The sequence below is a fragment of the Myotis yumanensis genome, unplaced genomic scaffold (genome assembly GCF_028538775.1).
Source record: "Myotis yumanensis isolate MYYU_CA2020_CCGP unplaced genomic scaffold, mMyoYum1.0.hap1 SCAF_16, whole genome shotgun sequence".
In the NCBI taxonomy this organism is placed as follows: Eukaryota; Metazoa; Chordata; class Mammalia; order Chiroptera; family Vespertilionidae; genus Myotis; species Myotis yumanensis.
Genome location: NW_027223767.1, coordinates 21,214,034 through 21,234,543, shown reverse-complemented (window position 1 = coordinate 21,234,543; position 20,510 = coordinate 21,214,034). Strand labels below are relative to the sequence as shown.

The 20,510-nt window shown below is 45.2% G+C and overlaps 1 protein-coding gene across 4 annotated transcripts; it reads right to left on the bottom strand.

Moving 5' to 3' along the window:
- Positions 1-622: 622 nt before the first annotated feature.
- Positions 623-15,439, bottom strand: SPAG5 (sperm associated antigen 5). 4 transcript variants are annotated; one of them, XM_070392892.1, is made up of 24 exons: positions 15,372-15,439; positions 15,052-15,177; positions 12,015-13,111; positions 11,725-11,908; positions 8,130-8,204; positions 7,595-7,687; positions 7,371-7,505; positions 7,039-7,158; positions 6,824-6,916; positions 6,608-6,721; positions 6,176-6,269; positions 5,872-6,019; positions 5,690-5,792; positions 5,360-5,493; positions 5,029-5,167; positions 2,919-3,030; positions 2,672-2,758; positions 2,292-2,427; positions 2,078-2,189; positions 1,610-1,690; positions 1,290-1,445; positions 1,135-1,209; positions 924-1,004; positions 623-795 (listed from the first exon to the last, which is right to left on the bottom strand). In XM_070392892.1, exons 1-24 carry the CDS (start codon positions 15,414-15,416, stop codon positions 724-726), a joined length of 3,612 nt encoding a protein of 1,203 aa, XP_070248993.1. In that variant the 5' UTR covers positions 15,417-15,439; the 3' UTR covers positions 623-723. The 4 variants fall into 4 exon arrangements, with proteins under 4 accessions (XP_070248993.1, XP_070248995.1, XP_070248996.1 ...); XM_070392894.1 differs by having other exon boundaries at positions 2,292-2,412; XM_070392895.1 differs by having other exon boundaries at positions 2,292-2,412; positions 7,595-7,684.
- Between the last annotated feature and the right edge of the window lie 5,071 nt (positions 15,440-20,510).

Below are 20,510 nucleotides of genomic sequence, written 5' to 3'. Positions count from 1 at the left end.
CGGGCCACGCCCCTCCCTAGGACTGGTGTCCGGGCAAGGCCACGCCCACAGAGGCGGGGCAACGAGGTGGAGTGACTACCCTGCCAGGACCTCGGAGGCTGTTGTGGACTGTCCCCCTCCCACCTCGTGGAGCCCTGCCATCAGGGCCCCAGAGGCAGGAAATGGCCTGCCCTCATTTCTGTCACAATTGCCTTTACCATGTGCTGGGCACCTTACTGGATGTTGGGGATGAAGCCTGGTCTAATGAAGGAGTCACCTAACCGGTCACAACAGGTAGCAGGGCAGAGGCACCAACAAAGTGTGGGAGTCCAGGGCAGAGTTTCTCTGTCCTCACCCCCATTCGGAAGGGCCTGCTGGAGAATGAAGCCTTGTCTACCCCATCCCCACCCCCAAGCTGTGAGCCAGGGAACAAGCAGTCCAGTCAGTGCCCAGCATATTTGGGGAAGCCAGAGAAGGGAGGAGGGGCAGCTGGTTTTGGCCCTGGATGCAGCAGAAGGGGTGAGTGGAGGATGCCCAGGCAGGAGTGCCAAGCTGCTTCTCCCCTGACTTTATCCACCCCCGCTCACCCAAGAAACAAGATTCAGCGAGCTTGCAGAAATACATTAAATACACTTTATTTACATAGCATTAAACCTAGCTGGCTCTATGCCAATTGGTCCTGGTGCTGTGGTAGGGGAGTATTGCAGGTAGAGAGGGTTGAAACAGACTCCAGCTTTTAGTTTCTTAGCTCAGAAATTCCAGCAATTCCTGTAGCTCCTTGCAACCCCTCACGACCTCTGGGATGGACAGCAGAGTCTGGGAAGAGACACAGAATAGGCAGCTCAGAGTCAAAGCCCCAGGAAGCACCCACTGAGTTAGCGGGGAGAAAACAAAAGCCACAGAGAAGCCTGCAACATTGCATTAGTTCAACTCCCTCCCTCTACCTCATAAATATGCTGAACAATGTCATCAAGTTTCTTTAACTCCTTGTCAGAGCGCCGAAGATTCTCCTCCAGGATGTTTCTCTAGAGAGCAAATAAGTTGCCTAAGTCCTATGCTTAAAAGAACAGCATAGCTTGTGGGGCAAGGAGAATATGGCAGGGCTCTTGCTGGGTGTGGTGAGAAATGGACCCCCAGTGGCATGGGAATTCTTACATGGCTCTGGAACTTGACCATGAGTTTTTCCTTCTCATTTTTCATCTCCAGGAACATCACCCTCAGTTTGTCCACCTACAGGTATGTCCAGATCAGTAGGGGCACAGCCTAGGGTTTCCACCAGCTGCCCAGCTCCTCTGTTAACTCTAAGTCACCTCCTGGGAGAGCCACACTTTCTCCTGGATCCAGTTCGTGGCCATGGGCTGACAGCTGGGGTCCAGCTGGCCTGCCAGGGTCTCTTGGAGCACCTTAGTCTCTGTCTCCGCACGCCGAAGTGAGCGGGTAAGCTGGGTCACCTCCTCTCTAAGGCTCTGGGGATGAGAATGGAGAGGTACATAGTAGCCCTCAAAGGTCCTCTCCATCATTCCTATCCCATGCTGTGAACAAGGTAGACCAGGGGATCCAATTCCCACATTTGGGATCCTGGCTACCAGTGGCACAGAAGGCAGAGGGTCGGGCATCATGATGAACGTACTATGAGCTCGCCACTCTTGTCTATCTGTTCTAAAATCTTCTCGTTCTGCTGCTGTATCACTTCCTGGAGCTCCTTTTCATTCTGTGAAAGGAAGGGAGGTAAGAAGGCACTGAGAGAGCTGGCTTCTTTGTAGCCCTTGCCAGGAGATGGGATTTAGTGCCTAACGCATGCTCAGTCCAGGTTGCTACCAATTGATAACACTTTTCTTCCTCTAGGGCTGAGTCAGGCAAGGCACATCTCGGTGTTGAGAGAGCTCTGCTAGAGTTCCTGACTTCTAGGTCGGCCTAGGAGATGGGTCAGCCCATAGCTAATTCCCAAACATGTGAAATGTCTGACCCCAGGAAGGGCAAAACTAGGGCAGTGGTTGGAAAATCCCCACCACCCAGATTCCCGGAGAGACAGTGGTTCCCAGTGGGCCGGTACGCTGCCCCAGTTCTTCGTCGCCCCACTTCTAAGCCCCTCCTTCACCTTGTAGCGCAAGCACAAGGCCTGGTTCAGCTTCTCTATGTCCGCTTCCTTTGCCTTCTGGGCTTCCTGATGCTGTTCCTCTTGGGCCTGTAGCCTAGCCTGCAGATCACAACTAGGGGAGAGAAGAATTCAGCATTATTCCTGTCCTCTCGGGGGCTAGCTGGGTCTTGATGTAAGGGGCTGACCTCTCTCACCAAGACTGCACTCCACTCACATCGTTCGCTGCAGAGTCCTGACAGCTTCTTCTTTAGACTCTTGCAGCAGGGAACACAGGCTCTGAAGCTCTAGAGTCATAGTACTCATTTCTTCCAGGCTCTTCTCCATGCCTGGGGTCTCTGAAAGGGAAAGTCCTAGATAGAGGTAGAGCCCTTTAGCTCTGAAAGGAAGGAGTGTGTAGCCATTATTTCCGCAACTCTTATCCATGTTCCCACCCATAGGATTTGGTGTCCAGAACATCACAGGTCCCAAAAGACAGAAATAAAATGAGCCCAAGTAGAATTGAGGTTTTTAGAGCAAAGCACTTTTCACTGCTTTAGTCTTTATCATCACTACTTGATCTAGAAATGAGGCAGGATCCCTGGAGCCCATCCTAACCTGTAGGCTGAGGGGAAACCATGGATGCAACTCGGGTGAAAGCACTCTTGTCACTTCCAAGCAAGGCCACAGGAGCTGATTCTGGCTCTAAAACAAAAACCAACCATGGTATAGGGCCCCTCTGGTGATCCAGTCAAGAATCTGCCGTAGTAGAAGCCAGGGAGAGGTCTGTGGGTGGGCATCTTTAACAGCTGAAGATATCAGCAGGGTCATAATTTTCCCACCTCTAATATCCAGGGCCTCTAACCTTTGTCTGCCATTGCTGTCAAGATGCTTCCCAAGAAGGTGCTGTCGGTGGATGGAGGATGTTCCTGGGCAGAAGCACAGGCTGTGCTTTTCAGAAGGGTCTCGGGCTCAGCCTAAGGGCAAATTACAACAAAACATCAGCTGCTTTTCAGGGTAGTGATTTCCCTGGACCATAGCCTCACACATTCATTTACATACTGTCTATGGCTGCTCTTGAACTACAAAGGCAAAGTTAAATAGTTAAGGCAGAGACCACATGGCTGGCAAAGCTTAAAATATTTATTGCATTTCACTTTATAGGAAAAGTTTGCCAATCCCAGTTCTAGAGAGTGTCACCATCTTTCCAACCATCTAGACATCATCATCCACTCTTCCACCTTAATTCTACATCTAATTGTTCACAAGGTTCTATTAGGTCTACTTCCTAAATAAGTATTGGATTCATTCAAACCACCCCTCCTCTCTACCCTATCTATAACTGCCATTAGATCAATCCTTCAAATCTGGCATCCTGCCTACTTCTGTAGCCTTGTCTCCTTGTCATTCTCACCCCCAAAGCTCCTACACTCCAATTATAAAAAACTACTTCCAAGTCCCCAAACTTGCCACATTCCATGTGAGTAGTGCCTTGCCTTGTATACCTATAGTCCCAGCACCTCACCCAAGTCTTGTTAGACTTGGGTAGACACCACACAAAAGTATGCAAAGTGCCTCTATGACTTTCATATACTGTTCCCTCTGCCTGGTGGGCCTTCCTATATACTCACCCTTGAGAAACTTCTTAAGCCATCCCAAGGACAGTTAAGACATCCTAACTCTCAAAGTTAGAACTAATGCTCCTTTCTCTGTGCTCCCACAGTGATCATCCATGCAGACTCTATCATGATCACTGCAAGACTATGGATTCTTTTGCATTTCCTGCGTTCAGTACACAGTAGGAAAGAGGGTCAGATCATAAGCACCTTCAGAGTTCAAGATTTTGGTTGTACCTTTAACTGCTGAATAAGCTAATTAGCTCTGTATTCTGCAAGATGTTAACCATTTAGAGTTTAGAGAGCACTGCAGGGAAGCCAAAGAAGCAAGACTAAATTTCTGCTTTCTTTAAACACAATGTAGTTCAAGAGACCAGACATCCAAGGAAAATTAATACAAATTAAAATTAATACAGAGATCACTGAGTCTATGTGATGTGGGAACATTTCAAAGAAGAAGGTGAACTAGAGCAGCGGTCGCCAACCTTTCGGACCTCACGGACCACCAGTGGTCTGTGGACCACCGGTTGGCAACTGCTGAACTAGAGAGTATTTTAATGAGAAAGTAAAAGGTATTTCCAGTTTGAAGACAGAGAAGATGGATATGGTAACAGCCCAAGTCTAGGTGTGAATGGAGATGGGACGTGTGTGTAGTGTATAGGATGACTAGTCTAGTTGGAATAAAAGGTTCATAACAGGGAGGTAGGAGACACATAAATAAAAGTTTGAGTGACAGGTCGAAGAGGTCCTGTAGCCAAATGAAAGTCACTGAAAGCCACAGAGATGGAACAAGAGTAGTGTTTTAGGAAAATCATTCTATACAATAAAGATACAACTGGAAAATCTCAGTAAGCTAGGAATAAGGGGAACTTCCTCAACTTGATAAAGAATATCTACATGCCCTAGCCGGTTTGGCTCAGTGGATAGAGTGTTGGCCTGTAGACTGAGGGGTCTCAGATTCTGGTCAAAAGCACATGCCTGGTTTGTGGGCTCAATCCCCAGTAGGGGGCATGCAGAAGGCAGCCAATCAATGATTCTCTCTCATCATTGATGTTTCTATCTCTCTCTCCCTCTCCCTTCCCCTCTCTCTCTCTCAAATCATTTTTTAAAAATTTATCTACAAAAACCTACAGCTAACATCATACTTAATGGTAAGGAACTTGAAGCTTTCCCTTTAAGATCAGGTACAAAGCAAGGTTGTCCCCTCTCTCTCCTTTTCAACATCGTAGAGAAAGTTCTAACTAATGCAGTAAGACAAGAAAAGGAAACAAGAGATATGCAGATTGGGAAAGAAGAAATGAAACCATCTTTATTCAAAGATATGATTGGAAGGGAAGAGAAGGAACCCCCAGATCCTACCGTCTCCTTTAGTTTTGTGTGTAGGAAGAAGGTCAGGCTCTGTAGTTGCTCAGTCAGCACCCTTAGCTCTTGGGAATACTGGTGTGTCTTCTCCAGGTCTTTCTCCTGGTTCTCTGCTATGGTGCTAGCCAGTTTATCCCTGAAATAAGGAAGGAACAGAGAGACCATGTGACCTTCTCTGAACACCTCTCCCAAATCCCACATAGAACTGCATTCAAAGAGGGAAACAAAAGGCTCTTGGACAATTCCATCCTTGGAGACGTTAGCTTCTAGAAGGGTTTCTGGGAAAGATAAGCAATTAAAGATAAGCACAAAAAGGTAGACATCTTACTTCAGGTTCTCTACAGTGTCCTTGAGGTCCTCACACTGCAGGCTGCGCTCCCGGAGCACTTCCAGTGTGCTTTTCAACTGACACTCAACCTGGCCCAGCTCCAAATGAGCGACCTGGTTCTCTTGGTCTGCAAACTGGGGAGATGGGAGATGGGAGAAGGAAGAAAGGAAAGGAGCGAGAAAGAGAGGGGAGAAAATGAATCTAAGTGGGACTTATTAGAGCCCTTGAGACAAAGGCATTTTCTTGTCTCCAGTCTCAAACCTCACCTCAATACCACCAGGTAAGAGTCACACTCCAGCCAGCTCCCCTGCCCGAGGCCATATTCCTTACCTCCAGAGTCTCCTTCAGGTCCTGCACCTCCTTGGCCAGGACAGCATGTTGTTGCTGTAGCTCTGCTTGTATGTGTTTTAGTGTCATCTCTTCCTTTTGCCATCTGCCAGAGACCTGATGTTAGATTCCACTGGCCCTATATCCTGGGCACCTACTGCCACAATAACCTGATAGGAACTCACTGAGTAGCCTGCTTCTCGTTGCTCTGGGTAAGCTGGCAGAGCAACTCATCCTTCATGGCCAGGTCCCGGGTACAGTGGGCATGCTGACTCTGTAGCTCTTGTAGCTGACTCTGCATGCTGGCCAGCATCTGTAGCTGAGCTCGGAGATCTAAACCAAAAGTATCCTAATCACACCATGTGGTCACCAGGCCAGAACCTCCCCACGCTTGTGCTCCAAACAAGTGTTCTAGAGCACTTTCTTGTTCTACTGCCACACCCCAAGCCTTAGCAGGGCACAACTGCTTACATGCATGCACACACACACCTGTTGCTAGGCGACTATTTTCCAACTCCAGTTGCTCTATTTGGCCTTTGCAGTCCTCTAACTGGGCAGAGACTTGTTCCAGCTCCCTGGAAACCTAGGAAGAAAAGATCATTTTCCTCCCACAGTTCCTCCAGAGTCGAGTGCCAGGACTTGGTCCAGCTTCTCTTTCTGGACAGAACAGCAAACCATCTTGCTCCTGGGCAGCAACACTGCAGCAAATAAGGCTGATCCTCAGGAAAAAGTTGTTGAAGAAGATGCTGAAGGACAAAGGAAATTACTAGACCCAAGGCCATCTTACAGGGAAGGAACCTGGATGGTCTCCAAACCCACAGGGTAGGAAGCCCAGTCCAGGGTAAGAGGCTACTCATTAGAAAGGCCTTCTGTAGAGAAGGAGGAAACCAGGCCTAAGCAGTCCCCACTACTGGTTTGTACCTGCTGCTTTTCCTCAACGGCAGTATCACGTTCCTGTAGGGTCTGCCGGCTCTTGGCTGTGAGCTTCTCTGTGAGTTCTCGAGACCGGCTCAGCAGAGCTGTCCATGTTATATACTACCAGGGGAAGCAAGCAGGTCAGTCAAGCACTCTTGAGGCAAGGTTCCTAACAGGGTTGGCTGTGACTAAAGGAGTGGTATGATGGTCCCAAATACTCACATCCTGTTGCATGGACATCCAGTCCTGTTGCAAGACTGAGGTAAAGCTTGCTGTCTCCTGAGCCACCTCTTCTTGCTCAGTATGAAAACCTACCTATACGAGAAGAAGTGCCTATGGAAGGGCTCCCTTCCTCTGGATACAACAAAGTGGGGGTAAATGACCATGCTCCCCGTGACTCAGCCTGGATCTCAATAAAGAAAATGCATTCAAATTACCAGTTGGGCCTGGGTCTCCTTCAAGAGTCCTCTGAATTCCCCCAGGGACGCCAGGTTCTGTTGCAACTGGCTGATGCGTTGACTGGCATGTGCACAGAAAGCCTCTAGCACCGACTCTGCCTGTTTAGGGAAGGGGTTGTGAGGATACGGTGGGCAGAGGAGGGAAACAGCACCAAAAGCCTTGCTATCTGGCACATCAGTAGTTTAATTCATTATTCTCCAGGGCAGGCAATTCCCAGGCCCCTCATGTCTGTCTCAAGTAAATTTGTGTTGCTGCAGGAACCCTGAGGAAAAAACCTCCCACATCCAGGAACAAAAGCCTGACACCTTACCGCATCCTTGCCTCTGAGGGCCATTTCCTCTCCGTGCTTTGCCTCCTCCCTTTCTGTTTTGAGACTCTGGAGCCTTGCCCTCAATTTCTTCAACACATCAAAACAGCAGGAGACCAAGGTTTCTGTACGCCGAGACTACAAGATAAGAATCAGATGCTGTCTGGTTCCTTCTTTTGGCTTTCGGTCCCACCAGAGGCCTCTGCCTTCATCGTCATTCTGCTTACCTCCTGACTCACAGTAGTTTTATCTTCTTCTAAGTGCAACAGAGACAGGTAAAGCAAGGATATCAGCTCTTTAGAGACCAGAACCCATGACTGCTGTAGAGGAAAAGGTGGTTAGGCTACATCAAATAAAGTCACTAAGCAGGAAAACACTACCCCCAATTTCAAGTTCCAATTAGGAGGAGATGTTCTTTTTTTTTTTTTTTAATATATTTTTATTGCTTTCAGAGAGGAAGAGGGAGATCAAAACATCAACGATGAGAGAGAATCATTGATCAGCTGCCTCCTGCATGCACCCCACCAGGGATCGAGCCTGCAACCCGGGCATGTGCCCCTGACCAGAATCAAACCCTGGACCCTTTAGTCCGCAGGCCAACGCTCTATCCACTGAGCCAAACCAGCTAGGGCAAGGAGAAGATGTTCTTAAAAAAGGTTTGGAGACCTTCCTCCCTTCATACCATGGCTGATTACCACCATTGGCTCCATTCTTGATTTTCACAGGTGATCCAGTGGTGGTATAAGGTCAATCAACACTTACCATGACATTCCTGGTCTGCTGCAAAGTCTGTCCAATCTCTCGGTTTCCGTGAAAATGCTCCAGTTTCTTATTTATCTAGGCAGAGAAACAGAATTGTTCCTTTTGCATAGACAGCATGCATCACCAGTACCTCATTTCCACTCCTACCCACTGAGATACAGAAGCCTTTCCTATTAAAAACAGAAGCAAGGTCACAGTTTGACAAAGTCAAGTCAGAAAAATATCCAGATGTAGGTAAAAATTTCCTTTTTATAGTAACTTTTATTTTTAATTATAAAGATAGTGTCTATTGTAAAATTTTGGAAATACAGATGTGACTAAAATGGAAAAAGAAATCACTGCATAATTTATTTTACCTCATCTCAAAGCCTCTCAGAGGTTATCTGAACTCGGATTTCCTTTCTTTAAAAACCTTGAACTTATGTTAAACTTCATTTCCCATGTTATTAAAAACTCTTCATAAACATACTTTTAAATGACTGAAGAATATCCCATCTTATGGATATACCATTATTTTTTATTATATTTTTTTCATTTTTTTTTAAGTTACCATATCTATGCAGAATTTTTTTTCTTAGGATATATTATACCTAGAAGTGAAGTTACCGGTCAAAAGTTTGAACTGCTTTGAGGGTCTCACTTGAATGTCCTTCAAAAAAGGCTGAACCAACTTATATCCTACTGACAGCAGGACAATGCTTACCAGCGTTATCTATTTTATTCTTTGCTATTTTGTCAGAAGAAAATTGCATCATTGTTTCATTTCTCTGATCACCAGTAATGATAACCTTCTCACATATTTATTAGTCACTTTTATTTCCTTATTCTCTAAGTGTTCATTATCTTGGGGCAAACAAAAATCTTAGCGTGCTATGTAGAGTAGACACGTATGATCTCAAATGCAGCAGAGCTATGGAAAGACTTAAAAATTCTGACTGAAAAGTGGGGAGCCTTCATTACTGCTGAAAGGCAGCCATCATCTGGGAAAAAAACGACTGCTGGAAGAGCAGTGCTGAGTCACGATGTTATAGCAGTCTGGACTTAAGGGGGCAGATCTCTTGGAGTCCATCGCTCCTTTCCCCAGCAAAGCAGTCATCATTCCCTCCTGTGTCGTGCAGTAAGGCACAGAGTACCCCATGAGCCCCAGACAAGGCGCACACACGGTTCAGAGCTGAGCAGTCAGGCAGGTGATAAGATTAGTGTGAAGGAGGAAGCCAAGCGGCAAGGACATGGCACTGCGATGGGGAATGGCTGAAGGTGCTGTCATTTCCTCCTCTTTGGTTCTGCTTCAGTGGCCTCCAAAGGGATTTGGAAAGCTTCAGAGGAAGAGATACAAGGCTGACTCAGGGACAGGGAACCAGGTCAAAGACAAGAGGAAAGGATACAAAAATAAGGAAACGCAGGAGAAAAACTGAGCAGCTAAAGAAATGATAAGCCTATGGTTTCCAGGATTTGGCCAAAAGGTGAAGTCATTGTTTGAGGATATTTTCAACCCAGAGGAGATCTTTGGGCATCTGGAGAACATCTCTTTTTTATTATTTTATTTTAGAGGACTTTTATTAAAGCTGGGGACAGTGAAACAAGAAAGGGCTGGGGAAATGAGTCTAGGCTGGTATGCTTTGGCTCACTAAGAAGTCAGAGAAAAGGGGGCTTTGAGGACAGGTTCAGGGGGTTTGCCTGGGATGAGCTACAACTCCCACTGTCCAAAGCTGCCATGGTTGCCAAGTCTCCTGGGGTCCCTTAGAGTTTAGGAGATGCACGCCTGTGGGGGAGGTTGAGGGGGAGGAGGGAGGGGGATGGAGAAGGAGAAGAGGAAGGGGAAAGGGAAGGGGAAGGTATAGGCATGCTCCTGGGAGGGAGCCCACACCTGGAGAACATCTCTTTTTAGCAGGAACTACCACTTAATCTCACCAGCCACAATACTGAGACTCTCAATTCCCTCCCCTGACACCATTCTCTTCCTTCCTCAGTCTGTGTTGTCACAGCTGGACTCCTCTACAACACTCTTCTTTAAACTTTTTCTTCTCATATCTGTTATAATAATTTTGAAGACTGAGTGCTCTTAAGTTTAAATTGTTATAAAGGCTGTCATTTCTACCATATTATAAATATTGACAGTTTGAAATAAAACTATTAAATCACTCTTACATATATACAATGGTATAAATACATACACCAGAATGATTTAATACCTATTTTATACCTTTAAAAATACATGAATAAGCTTTTTAAACAGTAAGAAATTTTACATCATCCCTTTTTCTTCTTTATGTGTATTTTTACTCCTCTCAGAATTTTATCCTATACTTTAAAGTCTGTTGTTAATCAATATATCTGCAACAACAAAAGTTCATCTAAATTTAAATTACTTTTAAATTCCTCTGACCATAAGCTTTTATGTGAAAAAAATTTCCTTTAGAGAAATATTCTTAACAGTTGTATACTAATCATTGTATTATAATTTTAATAAAATCACAAACATACCTAGTAAAAATTTTTTTTTAAATCCTCACCCAAGGATTATTTTTTTCCATTGATTTCTACAGAGTGAAAGGGAGGGAGAAGGGGGAGAGAGAGAAAGAGAAACATAGATGTGAGAGAGACACATTGGTTGCTTCCCACACACACCCCTACCTGGGCTGGGGAACCCTGCAACCTGGCCATGTCCCCTGACCAGGAATTGAACTGTGACCTCCTGGTTCATGGATCGACGCTCAACCACTGAGCAACACTGGCCAGGCCACAAATATTTTCTATTATTCGATTGCTATCCCTTGGTCTTCTTTAGTTAAGTGGGCAAGGGCAATTGAGAATGGAGAAATAGGAAAGCAAAAAAATTAGCAGAATACATTTGGAAGATGAAGATATAGAAACCAATTCTTTTAAAACTATCCTTGCTTGTATTCCTTTAACCCTTTGAGTGCCAACCAATATCCTAGGAACTATGCTAAAATTGCCAAGGCATTTTTGCTGATTTTACAGCAGTTTAGGAAAAAAAACTATGAATCGCAAGTAAATGAAGTTACATATTCAAAAATTTAAGGAAACCTTTACTACATTGACATATTTAGCAATATCATCATCACTAATAAAAGCAGACTTAGAACTGGACGCCATTTCGAAGCTTTGATAGTGCTCCCGGCACTTTTGGCGAAAGACAGGAGAAGCGCAATCTCGATCTCCGGCACTCTAGGGGTTAACAGTGGTCTCAACCTTCTGGCCCTTTAAATACAGTTCCTCATGTTGTGACACCCCCAACCATAAAATTATTTTCGTTGCTACTTCATAACTGTAATGTTCTACTGTTATGAATCGTAATGTAAATATCTGATATGCAGGATGGTCTTAGGCGACCCCTGTGAAAGGGTCGTTCAACCCCCAAAGGGGTCGCGACCCACAGGTTGAGAACCGCTGCCTTAGAAAGTCCTGATGAACCCCAGGGGTATAGTGAGTACCTACAGCTTTAACGAATTTCCAGATCCACAGCTTTTACATATTCTAAGGTGCCTCCTTTGCCCTCTGGCAGTTTATCAGTCTAAATTCTGAGAAAGAGGGCCCACTGGGATCCTCCACACTTTAGAAGTAACCTTCTTACCCCACTGCGAGAGGTGTCAGTTGTGTCAGTCTGTGTGCTACTATCCTGAACTTCTGGGTGAGGGGTGGTCAGCTGGCTCTTCCAATTCCGCAGCGGGCGAGAGAGAACCTCCAGAATGAGAAGAGAGTTCATCAGGTTATCTTCCAGGTCGCGTCGAGATAAGGCGGTCAGATCTGGAGGGTGGCTGCAGCAGAAAGAGAACATGAGGAGAAAAAAGATAGGGGAAGGGATGGAAGTGGCAGGTCCGGGTTAATGAAGCCGAGGAGGCAGCAGGATATTGGGACACTTACTTCCCCCATAGGAGATGCTCCCTCTCAGAAGCACTGTCCTTGGTGCCCAGCAGGCCTGTCTGGGATGTGTTTGTGCTCTTCTCCTGTGGCGGTGCTGGGGGAGTAAACCAAGTCCCCACCGAGCAAGTAGATAAAGGAGCAGTGCCGGTGGCAGCGTCCTGAAGCGCAGAGGGAAGGGAGAGGCTCTGGCGGAGGTTTTCCAGCATGACCGAAGTGTTTACACCGTTTTCCAGCCAGGCCAGTGGGGACATCCAAGGCCCTGTGTCAGAGATGAGAATCCTGCCAGCATCTTCTACTGCTGGGCCCGGGGCTGCCTGGGATTCCATTTCTCCTGGATTTGGGGTCAGGCATGTGGACGGAATATCTTGCGTATTTGAGACAAGTGTTTGATCTCTCAGTTCAGCCTCCTCGGGGAGTATGGAAAAGCTCACTTCTCTTTCCTCTGTAGCTCTGTGCTCTACAATATCCTGCCCTGAGTCCACATGACTGACAGGGAAATCCCCTGGAAAGGCAGTTGAAGGGGGAAGACAGCGCATGGAGGAAGGCAAGAAGGCATTACTTTCAGAAGACACTAAGTCCTCAGGCACAGTCTCCGTTTTACTGTCCCTCGGGCTTTCCTTGGAACAGGGTAGCTGTTGCTCAGAACAGGGATTTGGTGGATACTCCAACAGATGGGCTGGAGGGTCCTGAAATGTAAGTTTCTCAGGCATAGCAGGAACAACTTCTGAAAAGCTGTCTTTCATGCAGGGTTCCACCCCATTTCTCAGCAGATCTCCTGGCCTCAAAGGCTCATCCAGAGAAAAACTGTTTGTCTCTGCTATGGTATTTAAATGGGCCTCAAGTGTAATGTTTTGCTGCTGCCCTCCTGCAGAGCGTACAAGGACCATGGTTTTAACCGCATTGTTTTCCACTGGGTCTACTGCTTCCTCAGATGTTTTGGGAGTAGAGTTGTTTTGGGGAATCAGATTTAGGGGCTGCTCATCTGATTCATGTTGACAAGCTTCTAGCCACTTTGAGGGATGGCTGAACTGTTCTGATGGGGAGTCTGTCATCTCAGCATTTTCAAAATCCAGTGGAGATGAGTTGTTGCTGCCCTCCTGCCAAAGAAAACAAAAGTAGTTGACTAAGGCAATCAATTCCGGTTCTCAACATACAGTGATAGGTGAAAGATACAGTTCAAATTTGAAAAAGAATAAGAGTTCTCATGACCTCTGCTTAGGTAAGATCTTGGCTAAGCCTTGCCCCTCAGAGGCCCAATAGCAGGGAAAGAAAAGCTAGGAAGCTATTTTGGATCCTTCCAAGTGAATCCACCTATAGTAAAAGCAGGGCTGAGATAATTTATCTATATCAAAGTGGCCCCACTCCTCTTAAATTCTAACTCCAATTCACTTCTAGGGGGAACAGGTAAGAGGGGGTCCCTAGGCTCAAGCTCTGTTAGAATCTAGAGTTGGTCCAAGATTTTTCTCCTTCTCCAACAGAGTTAGAGAGCACTTGGCCCACAGAGATCCATGGACCCTAGGGAGAAAGGGCAACATCAACCTGTGCCAGTAACCTAGTCTCCTTGACCACAAGAGCTGAAGGGCATCCTGAATACATGGGTTGAATCCATTGAACAGTTGGGATTTGAAGGGCTCTAGTCTTTGTAGCAGAGGAGAATAAAGAGCAGAGAGACTTCCTCTAGTGCCCTAATAAGAGACTAACAACCTCCCTACTGCTAGTTCACAAGGACCACTGCACCTTCTACCACTTGCAGGGTTGCTGCTCCTGAAACTCAACGAACAAGAAAAGAAAATACACATGCACTTAAGTGGACCTAACTTCCTTTTCTTGTTCAACATACAAAATTACTTTATTGGTAGATCACAAAATAATTCTCATTATGTGTAGTAGTTATGTTCTATAACGTCTCTGTGAACACTTAATTAGCAAATACTGAACTGCTGCTCCTAGGGGAAATATAGGGTATGTTCTAAATTTCCTAGCAAACATTTTCATTAACCAATGAACTCAAATCTTATTTTATATGTGTTTTTGTTCTAAAACACCTTATTTAATATATATTGTTGATTCATTAACATTGAAGTCACAGCCAACATCACTGATGCCTGAATGAAGCTTATCTAACTCATATAACGCACATCATAGCTTTCTTGCACTTAGGAACACTAGCCAGCACTTCAGCACTTACGTTTGGGGGTCATTTAAAACAGTGAAATAACCAACTAAAAACACAAAATTCGAAAACCATGGCACTAAAATAGATCATGAGAAAGACATTTGTTTACAGTATGACCACTAAAACAAGACAAAATGTCACCTTGTTCAACCTCAGCTGGGGAATGTGTGTTTAAGGCACTTCCTTTTTTTTTTTCTTCTCTGCATGTCCAAAAGTGTTGCAAATATTGATTTTGAGATTACAAATAACTTTTAGTGAGGTGAATTCACAAATACTGAATCCACAAATAATGAGGTTTGACCGTATCCATTTCTCTGCTTGCTGTTCTCATTTAACAATGTGCAAATCCCTCCATGTCAACAAAAAGCACACAAATGTAAAAACCATTGCACTAAATAGTTGGTATAGAACTAATCCATAAGCTTCTATGGTGTGCATGAATCATAATTCATTCACAAATGGTCATTTGTTTCCACTTCTGTTTTGCTTCTACAAACAGTGCTAACATAAATAGCTATGTACATATAGTATTGCCTCTCTGTCAGCTGTCTGATCTCTTTGAGTCCATGTTAGAGGAAGACTACTAATCAAAATGATAGCATTTTCCTCTAACTTGGTAAAGATTAAACGGGGGAGGAGGTGGTAAAATCTAACAGCTAAATAGAGGTCCAGATTCTCAGTGGATTTTCTTTAACCACCCCAGAGCACCTCTCTGTTGGCCTGGATAGCTGTAAATAGATGTCACTAAGGTAGAAGACTTCATTATCGTTATTAATTACGTTCCAGGTCTGGCCCTCAGTTCCTCTGAGCTGTCGGCCTCGGCAGAGAGCCCAGTGGAGAAGCTGGCCAGACGCATCTCACCTGCAGCCCCAGTTTGCACAGTGATGGGGTCAGCGAGTAGCATATCCCAGGCCCCGTCGCAGAGCTGGTGAGAGCTTCGGGCTGCAGGTTAAGTTCGCGGAGAGGCGTTCTCACAGGTGGTTCTCCCTATGAAAGAATGAGACAGTGAGAGGAAGCCTGGGCTCTCAGCCCGCTCCCCACCCTCCTCGCTAAGAAGCTCAGGGCTCAGGGCTCGTACCCAAGAGGCGCTGAAGCTCCAGGACCCAGGAAACACTCCACGCGCCCCCGCCCCCGCCCCAGGCTGGACCCAGCTGTCTCTCTCCTTGAGGCTCTCCGCTCACCGGTTGGGGCGATGGCGACAGGCTCAGTTCTTTCACCCGCCACATCTTCGACACAGAACACAGACCGATCACCTCGCAAACCGAGAGGTGACGGCTAGCTCACCCGTCGTCTTCATTTTAAAACTGCTCCGCGCTTCCGGATTGGCTGCGAAGCCCCAGTGCGTCAGTCTGGCGCGTCCGCTCGGGGCTCCAGACAGGTTGGCGGCGGGCGGCGGGCGGGGCCAGCGCAGGCCACGCCCCTCCCGGCCCAGGGTTGCGCGCGTTCTCTACGCGGACTCCTCACCGCAGACGCGGGCGGGAGGGCCGGACGCGCGCCCACCTGAGGCCAGTACGCAGCCTCACCTCGGGGACGGTACGGAGGTAGCTGGAAAGTCAAGGAGTCCATCCCCTCTGCCGCCAGTAGGCCACCCTCTCACCCAGTCAGTAAAGTTGGTTTCCCTCAGTTACCTCAGCCTCAGCCGGGACCAGAAAACCGGCCTGGAGTCTTGAAGGGAAAGGTGAGTGGAGCGTTTTTTACTTCGGCTGAGACGTTAGTTCTCAACCCGCGCAGTAATTTCGTCGCTTCAAATGTCTAGTGTTTTCGTGGGACTCACCTCAGGGCCTGCGGCGAGTTGATTGGAACAATAGTTAACATGTATTGAACATTTACTATGTACCTGGCACTGTTACAGATGCTTTACACATATTAATTAGCTCCTTTAATACTCATACCGATCAATAAAGTAGGTGCTGTAAACATCCCCACTTTACAGATGAAGGAACTGAGTCATAGACCATGAAACGGGCCCCACGCCCCGCAGGTGGTAAATGGCAGTCCAGATTCCAGCCCACAACTACCAGCTACGTTGCCTGCCACTTCATTCCCCTCTGGGTGGGAAATGCAGCCTAGCTATTGAAGGTAGAATTGAGTTTGGGGAACAGTTAGAGGTAAGTATCTAAAATAATAAAAGTGCAATATGCTAATTAGACCAGACAGCAGGATGTCCTTCCCCAGGACCTTCCAGATGAAGCCCGGACTGCAAGGGCCCAGCCCCTTGCAGGAATTTCGTGCATCGGGTCTCTAGTTTAGAGATAATAGTTTATGATAAAGTACTTTCCTTTGAACACTTACAACACCTTATTTACACTCTGAAGTCTGAATGAATTTGGAAAAGGCAATATGTAATCCAAAGAGGAAGAACTATGATGTTAGGAGCTGCAGGGCCCACAGGGGATGTGTTCCCTTAGAACTGTGCTGTCCAGGACTGTAGCAACTAGCCACATGTGGCTACTGAACACTTCAAGTGTGGCCAACCCAAATTAAGATGTTACAGGCTCAAAGGAAAAAAAAGAAAAAGATATTATAGGCATAAAAATACAAACTATGTTTCAAAGACTTTATATTAAAAAAGAATGTAAAATACTTTCTAAATATTGATTATATGTTGAAATATTTTAGCTATATTGGTTTAAATAAAATACATTAAAATTAATTTCACCTGCCCTAACTGGTTTGGCTCAGCGGATAGAGCGTTGGCCTGCGGACTCAAGGGTCCCAGGTTCAATTCTGGTCAAGGGCATGTACCTTGGTTGCAGGCACATACCCAGTGGGGTGTGTGCAGGAGGCAGCTGATCGATGTTTCTAACTCTCTATCCCTCTCCCTTCCTCTCTAAAAAAAATCAATAAAGTATATTTTTTAAAAATTAATTTCACCTGTTTCTTTTTTTTTTTTAATATATTTTATTGATTTTTTACAGAGAAGAAGGAAGAGGGATAGAGAGCTAGAAACATCGATGAGAGAGAAACATCTACAAGACTCAGTAGAAGGAATCCCAAGGTATATTGGTATGTACTTCTGGTTTAAAAAGAGTCAACAGCCCTAGCCGGTCGCTCAGTGGTTAGAGCGTCAGCCCAGAGACTGATGGGTCTCAGGTTTGATTCTGGGTAAGAGCACATATACCTCAGTTGCAGGCTCAATCCCCGGCCCTGGTCAGGGTGCAGGAGGCAACCAATCAATGTGTGTCTCCCACATTGATATTTCTCTCTCTCCCCCACCCTTGCACTCTCTAAAAAAAAAAAAAATCAATGGACCCTGCCAGTGTGGTTCAGTGGTTGAGCATTGACCCATGAACCAAGAGGTCACCAGTTTGATTCCTGGTCAGGGCACATGCCCAGGTTTCAGGATCGATCCCCAATAGGGGGCACGTGGGAGGCAGCTAATCAGTGTTTCTATCTCTCTATTCACCTTCCTTCCTCTCTAAAATAATCTATATATATATAAAAGCCTAATATGCAAAGTGTCCCCTCAAGAGTTCAACTGGGAGTTCAATCGCTCGCTATGACGTGTGCTGACTACCAGGGGACGGCATGGAATGAAAGAAGGCCCTGGCCAGCAGCTGGCAGCTGGGGAAGGGAGGCCTCAGCTGACAGCCAGCAGCCGCTAGGGACCCTACCCATGCATGAATTTCATGCACTGGGCCTCTAGTCTATAATAAAAGTGTAATATGCTAATTAGACCGGATGTCCTTCTGGACGAGGCAGCCGCCACTGGCGGCTGCAAGGGAGGGATCCAGGCAGCCGCAGCTGCAAAGGCCTACTCTTGCACAAATTTTGTGCATCAGGCCTCTAGTCAATAATAAATATTTAAAATTATTTTTTTAAATGCGTGAATAGGAATGCTTAGCCCTTGTTGCAGTTGGTATGTCTGATGCCAGGTGTACAGCCAAAAGGATATGGTGTTTCCAGCAGCAAATTAGGGATATGGAGGGGTAGATGTGAGAGGGAAAATACCATTGTAAATAGGTAACATAAACAGAATTCGTTTCTCGGTGTATAATAATTTTTTTTTAATTTGCTGTTTTTTATTTTTATTTATTTATTTATTTTATATTTTTTATTGATTTTTTACAGAGAGGAAGGGAGAGAGATAGAGAGCTAGAAACATCGATGAGAGAGAAACATTGACCAGCTGCCTCCTGCACATCTCCCACTGGGGATGTGCCCGCAACCCAGGCACATGCCCTTGACCGGAATCGAACCTGGGACTCTTCAGTCCGCAGGCCGACGCTCTATCCACTGAGCCAAACCGGTTTCGGCTAATTTGCTGTTTTTTTAATTATAAAAATAGATACTTGTTACAGCAAATGAAACAATAAAATGCAAGGATGTACTAAAGGCAAAGCTCCCCTGCCCGAAGTAACCAAAGTGTGTACACTTTTATAAACATATATGCACACGTGTTTCATTTACATACACATACATTTTTTTAAAATATTTTTTTATTGATTTCAGAGAGAGAGGGAGAGGGAGAAAGAGCTAGAAACATCAACAATGAGAATCATTGATCAGCTGCCTCCTGCATGCCCCATACTGGAGATTGAGCCCACAACCTGGGCATGTGCCCTGACTGGGAATCGAACCACCACCTTCTGGTTCATAGGTTGATGCTCAACCACTCAGCCACACCAGCTGGGCGACACACACACACATTTATTTTATTTTTTTTTAATATATTTTATTGATTTTTTTACAGAGAGGAAGGGAGAGAGATAGAGAGTTAGAAACATTGATCAGCTGCCTCCTGCACATCTCCTACTAGGGATGTGCCCGCAACCCAAGTACATGCCCTTGACCGGAATCGAACCTGGGACCTTTCAATCCGCAGGCCGACGCTCTATCCACTGAGCCAAACCGGTTTCGGCAACATTTATTTTATCCACAAAATTAACTGATATGCAGACTGGGGTCTCTGGGATTGAGAGCTAGTGCCTTTCTATTTTTTCTGTTCTCTTTCCACTTGCATTGCTCCTCTCTTGCTTCCATTCTTTTTCATGTTCTTTCTCTCTCTCATACACACACACATATACACACAAGGTTGGGAAAGAAGGCATTGAGTTCTTTACAAAAATTTGACATAATTTCTTACACTTATGCATTTCTTTATCAATGTCTTGTATAGAGCCTCTAAGTCAACTGATATAGATCTGATTGACTTGTCACTTCATATTCCTTGCCCTTAAAAAAAAAAAGTTTTCTGATTTGTAAGAGTTCTCTGTTTATAGACATTAAAAAAATATATATATCTTTATTGATTTCAGAGAGGATGGGAGAGAGATAGAAACATCAATGATGACAAAGAATCATTGCTCTGCTGCCTCAGGGATCAAGCCTGCAACTCGGGTATATGCCCTGACCAGGAATGGAAATGTGATTTCCTGATTCATAGGTCAATGCTCAACCACTGACCCACTGTGGCCGGGCTGTGTTATAGACATTAACTGTCATCACATTTTATTTTTTAAGATCTATTTTTTTGTCCATTGGCTTTATTAATTTTTTAAAATGTTTTTATTGATTTTTAGAAAGAGAGGAAGGGAGAGGGATAGAGATAGAAACATCAATGAGAGAAAAACATCAACATCAACATCAGTCAGCTACCTTCTGCACAGCCCTTGCTGGGGATTGAGCCCGCAACCTGGGCATGTGCCCTGACAAGGAATCAAATCAGTGACCTCTTGGTTCCTGGGTCGATGCTCAGTGCTGAGCCACACCAGCTAGGCTGTCCATTGGCTTTATAAATGCAATCTTGAGCCATACAAAGATCAAACTTATGTGGTCAGGAAGTTTTTCCTTTCAGAGCATCTGGATTTCTTGAGTGATTCATTCATCAACTTTTTACGTAAATGTTTTCCGTTTTCTTTTATAGTGTTTTCATTTTCTTTCTTGGTTTAGGTATCTCCTCCAGTCTCTGATTGTAGGTCTAGTCTCCCAAATGTTCTTCTGAGATTCTTAATGTTTTGATGTTCACATTTAAAGCCTTAATGTATTTGGAATTAAGTTTTGTAGGGACCCAACTATTTAAAAACAATTGTACTTCTTTAAATTTTAGGATTAGAGATTACTTATTTTGTAAAAATCCAATTCCATAACCCAAATCAGCAATTCAGAAATATCCACCAGGCAGTTCTTCTGAGTGAACTCAAGGATGAAACCATGGAATTATTAGCCTTACTACTGTTATGATGGAGTACTGAACAAAGGAGGCAATGTGACAATTCTATAAACCAACAAAACTCAGAGAGAGGCTAGTGAAATCTGAAATAACATGTTCTCAGAATATAAGCAAAACCAACCTGTAGGAAAGAAGGTATGTTTTTGTT

Bases quoted from the DNA above. Each gene is read 5' to 3' on its own strand.
- SPAG5 (XM_070392892.1), bottom strand. From the start codon at position 15,416: ATGTGGCGGGTGAAAGAACTGAGCCTGTCGCCATCGCCCCAACCG. The intron at 11,909-12,014 runs GTAAGTGTCCCA...TTTCTGCTGCAG, and splicing joins GAGCATCTCCTATGGGGGAA to CCACCCTCCAGATCTGACCG. The intron at 5,168-5,359 runs GTAAGATGTCTA...TCCTTATTTCAG, and splicing joins GACACTGTAGAGAACCTGAA to GGATAAACTGGCTAGCACCA.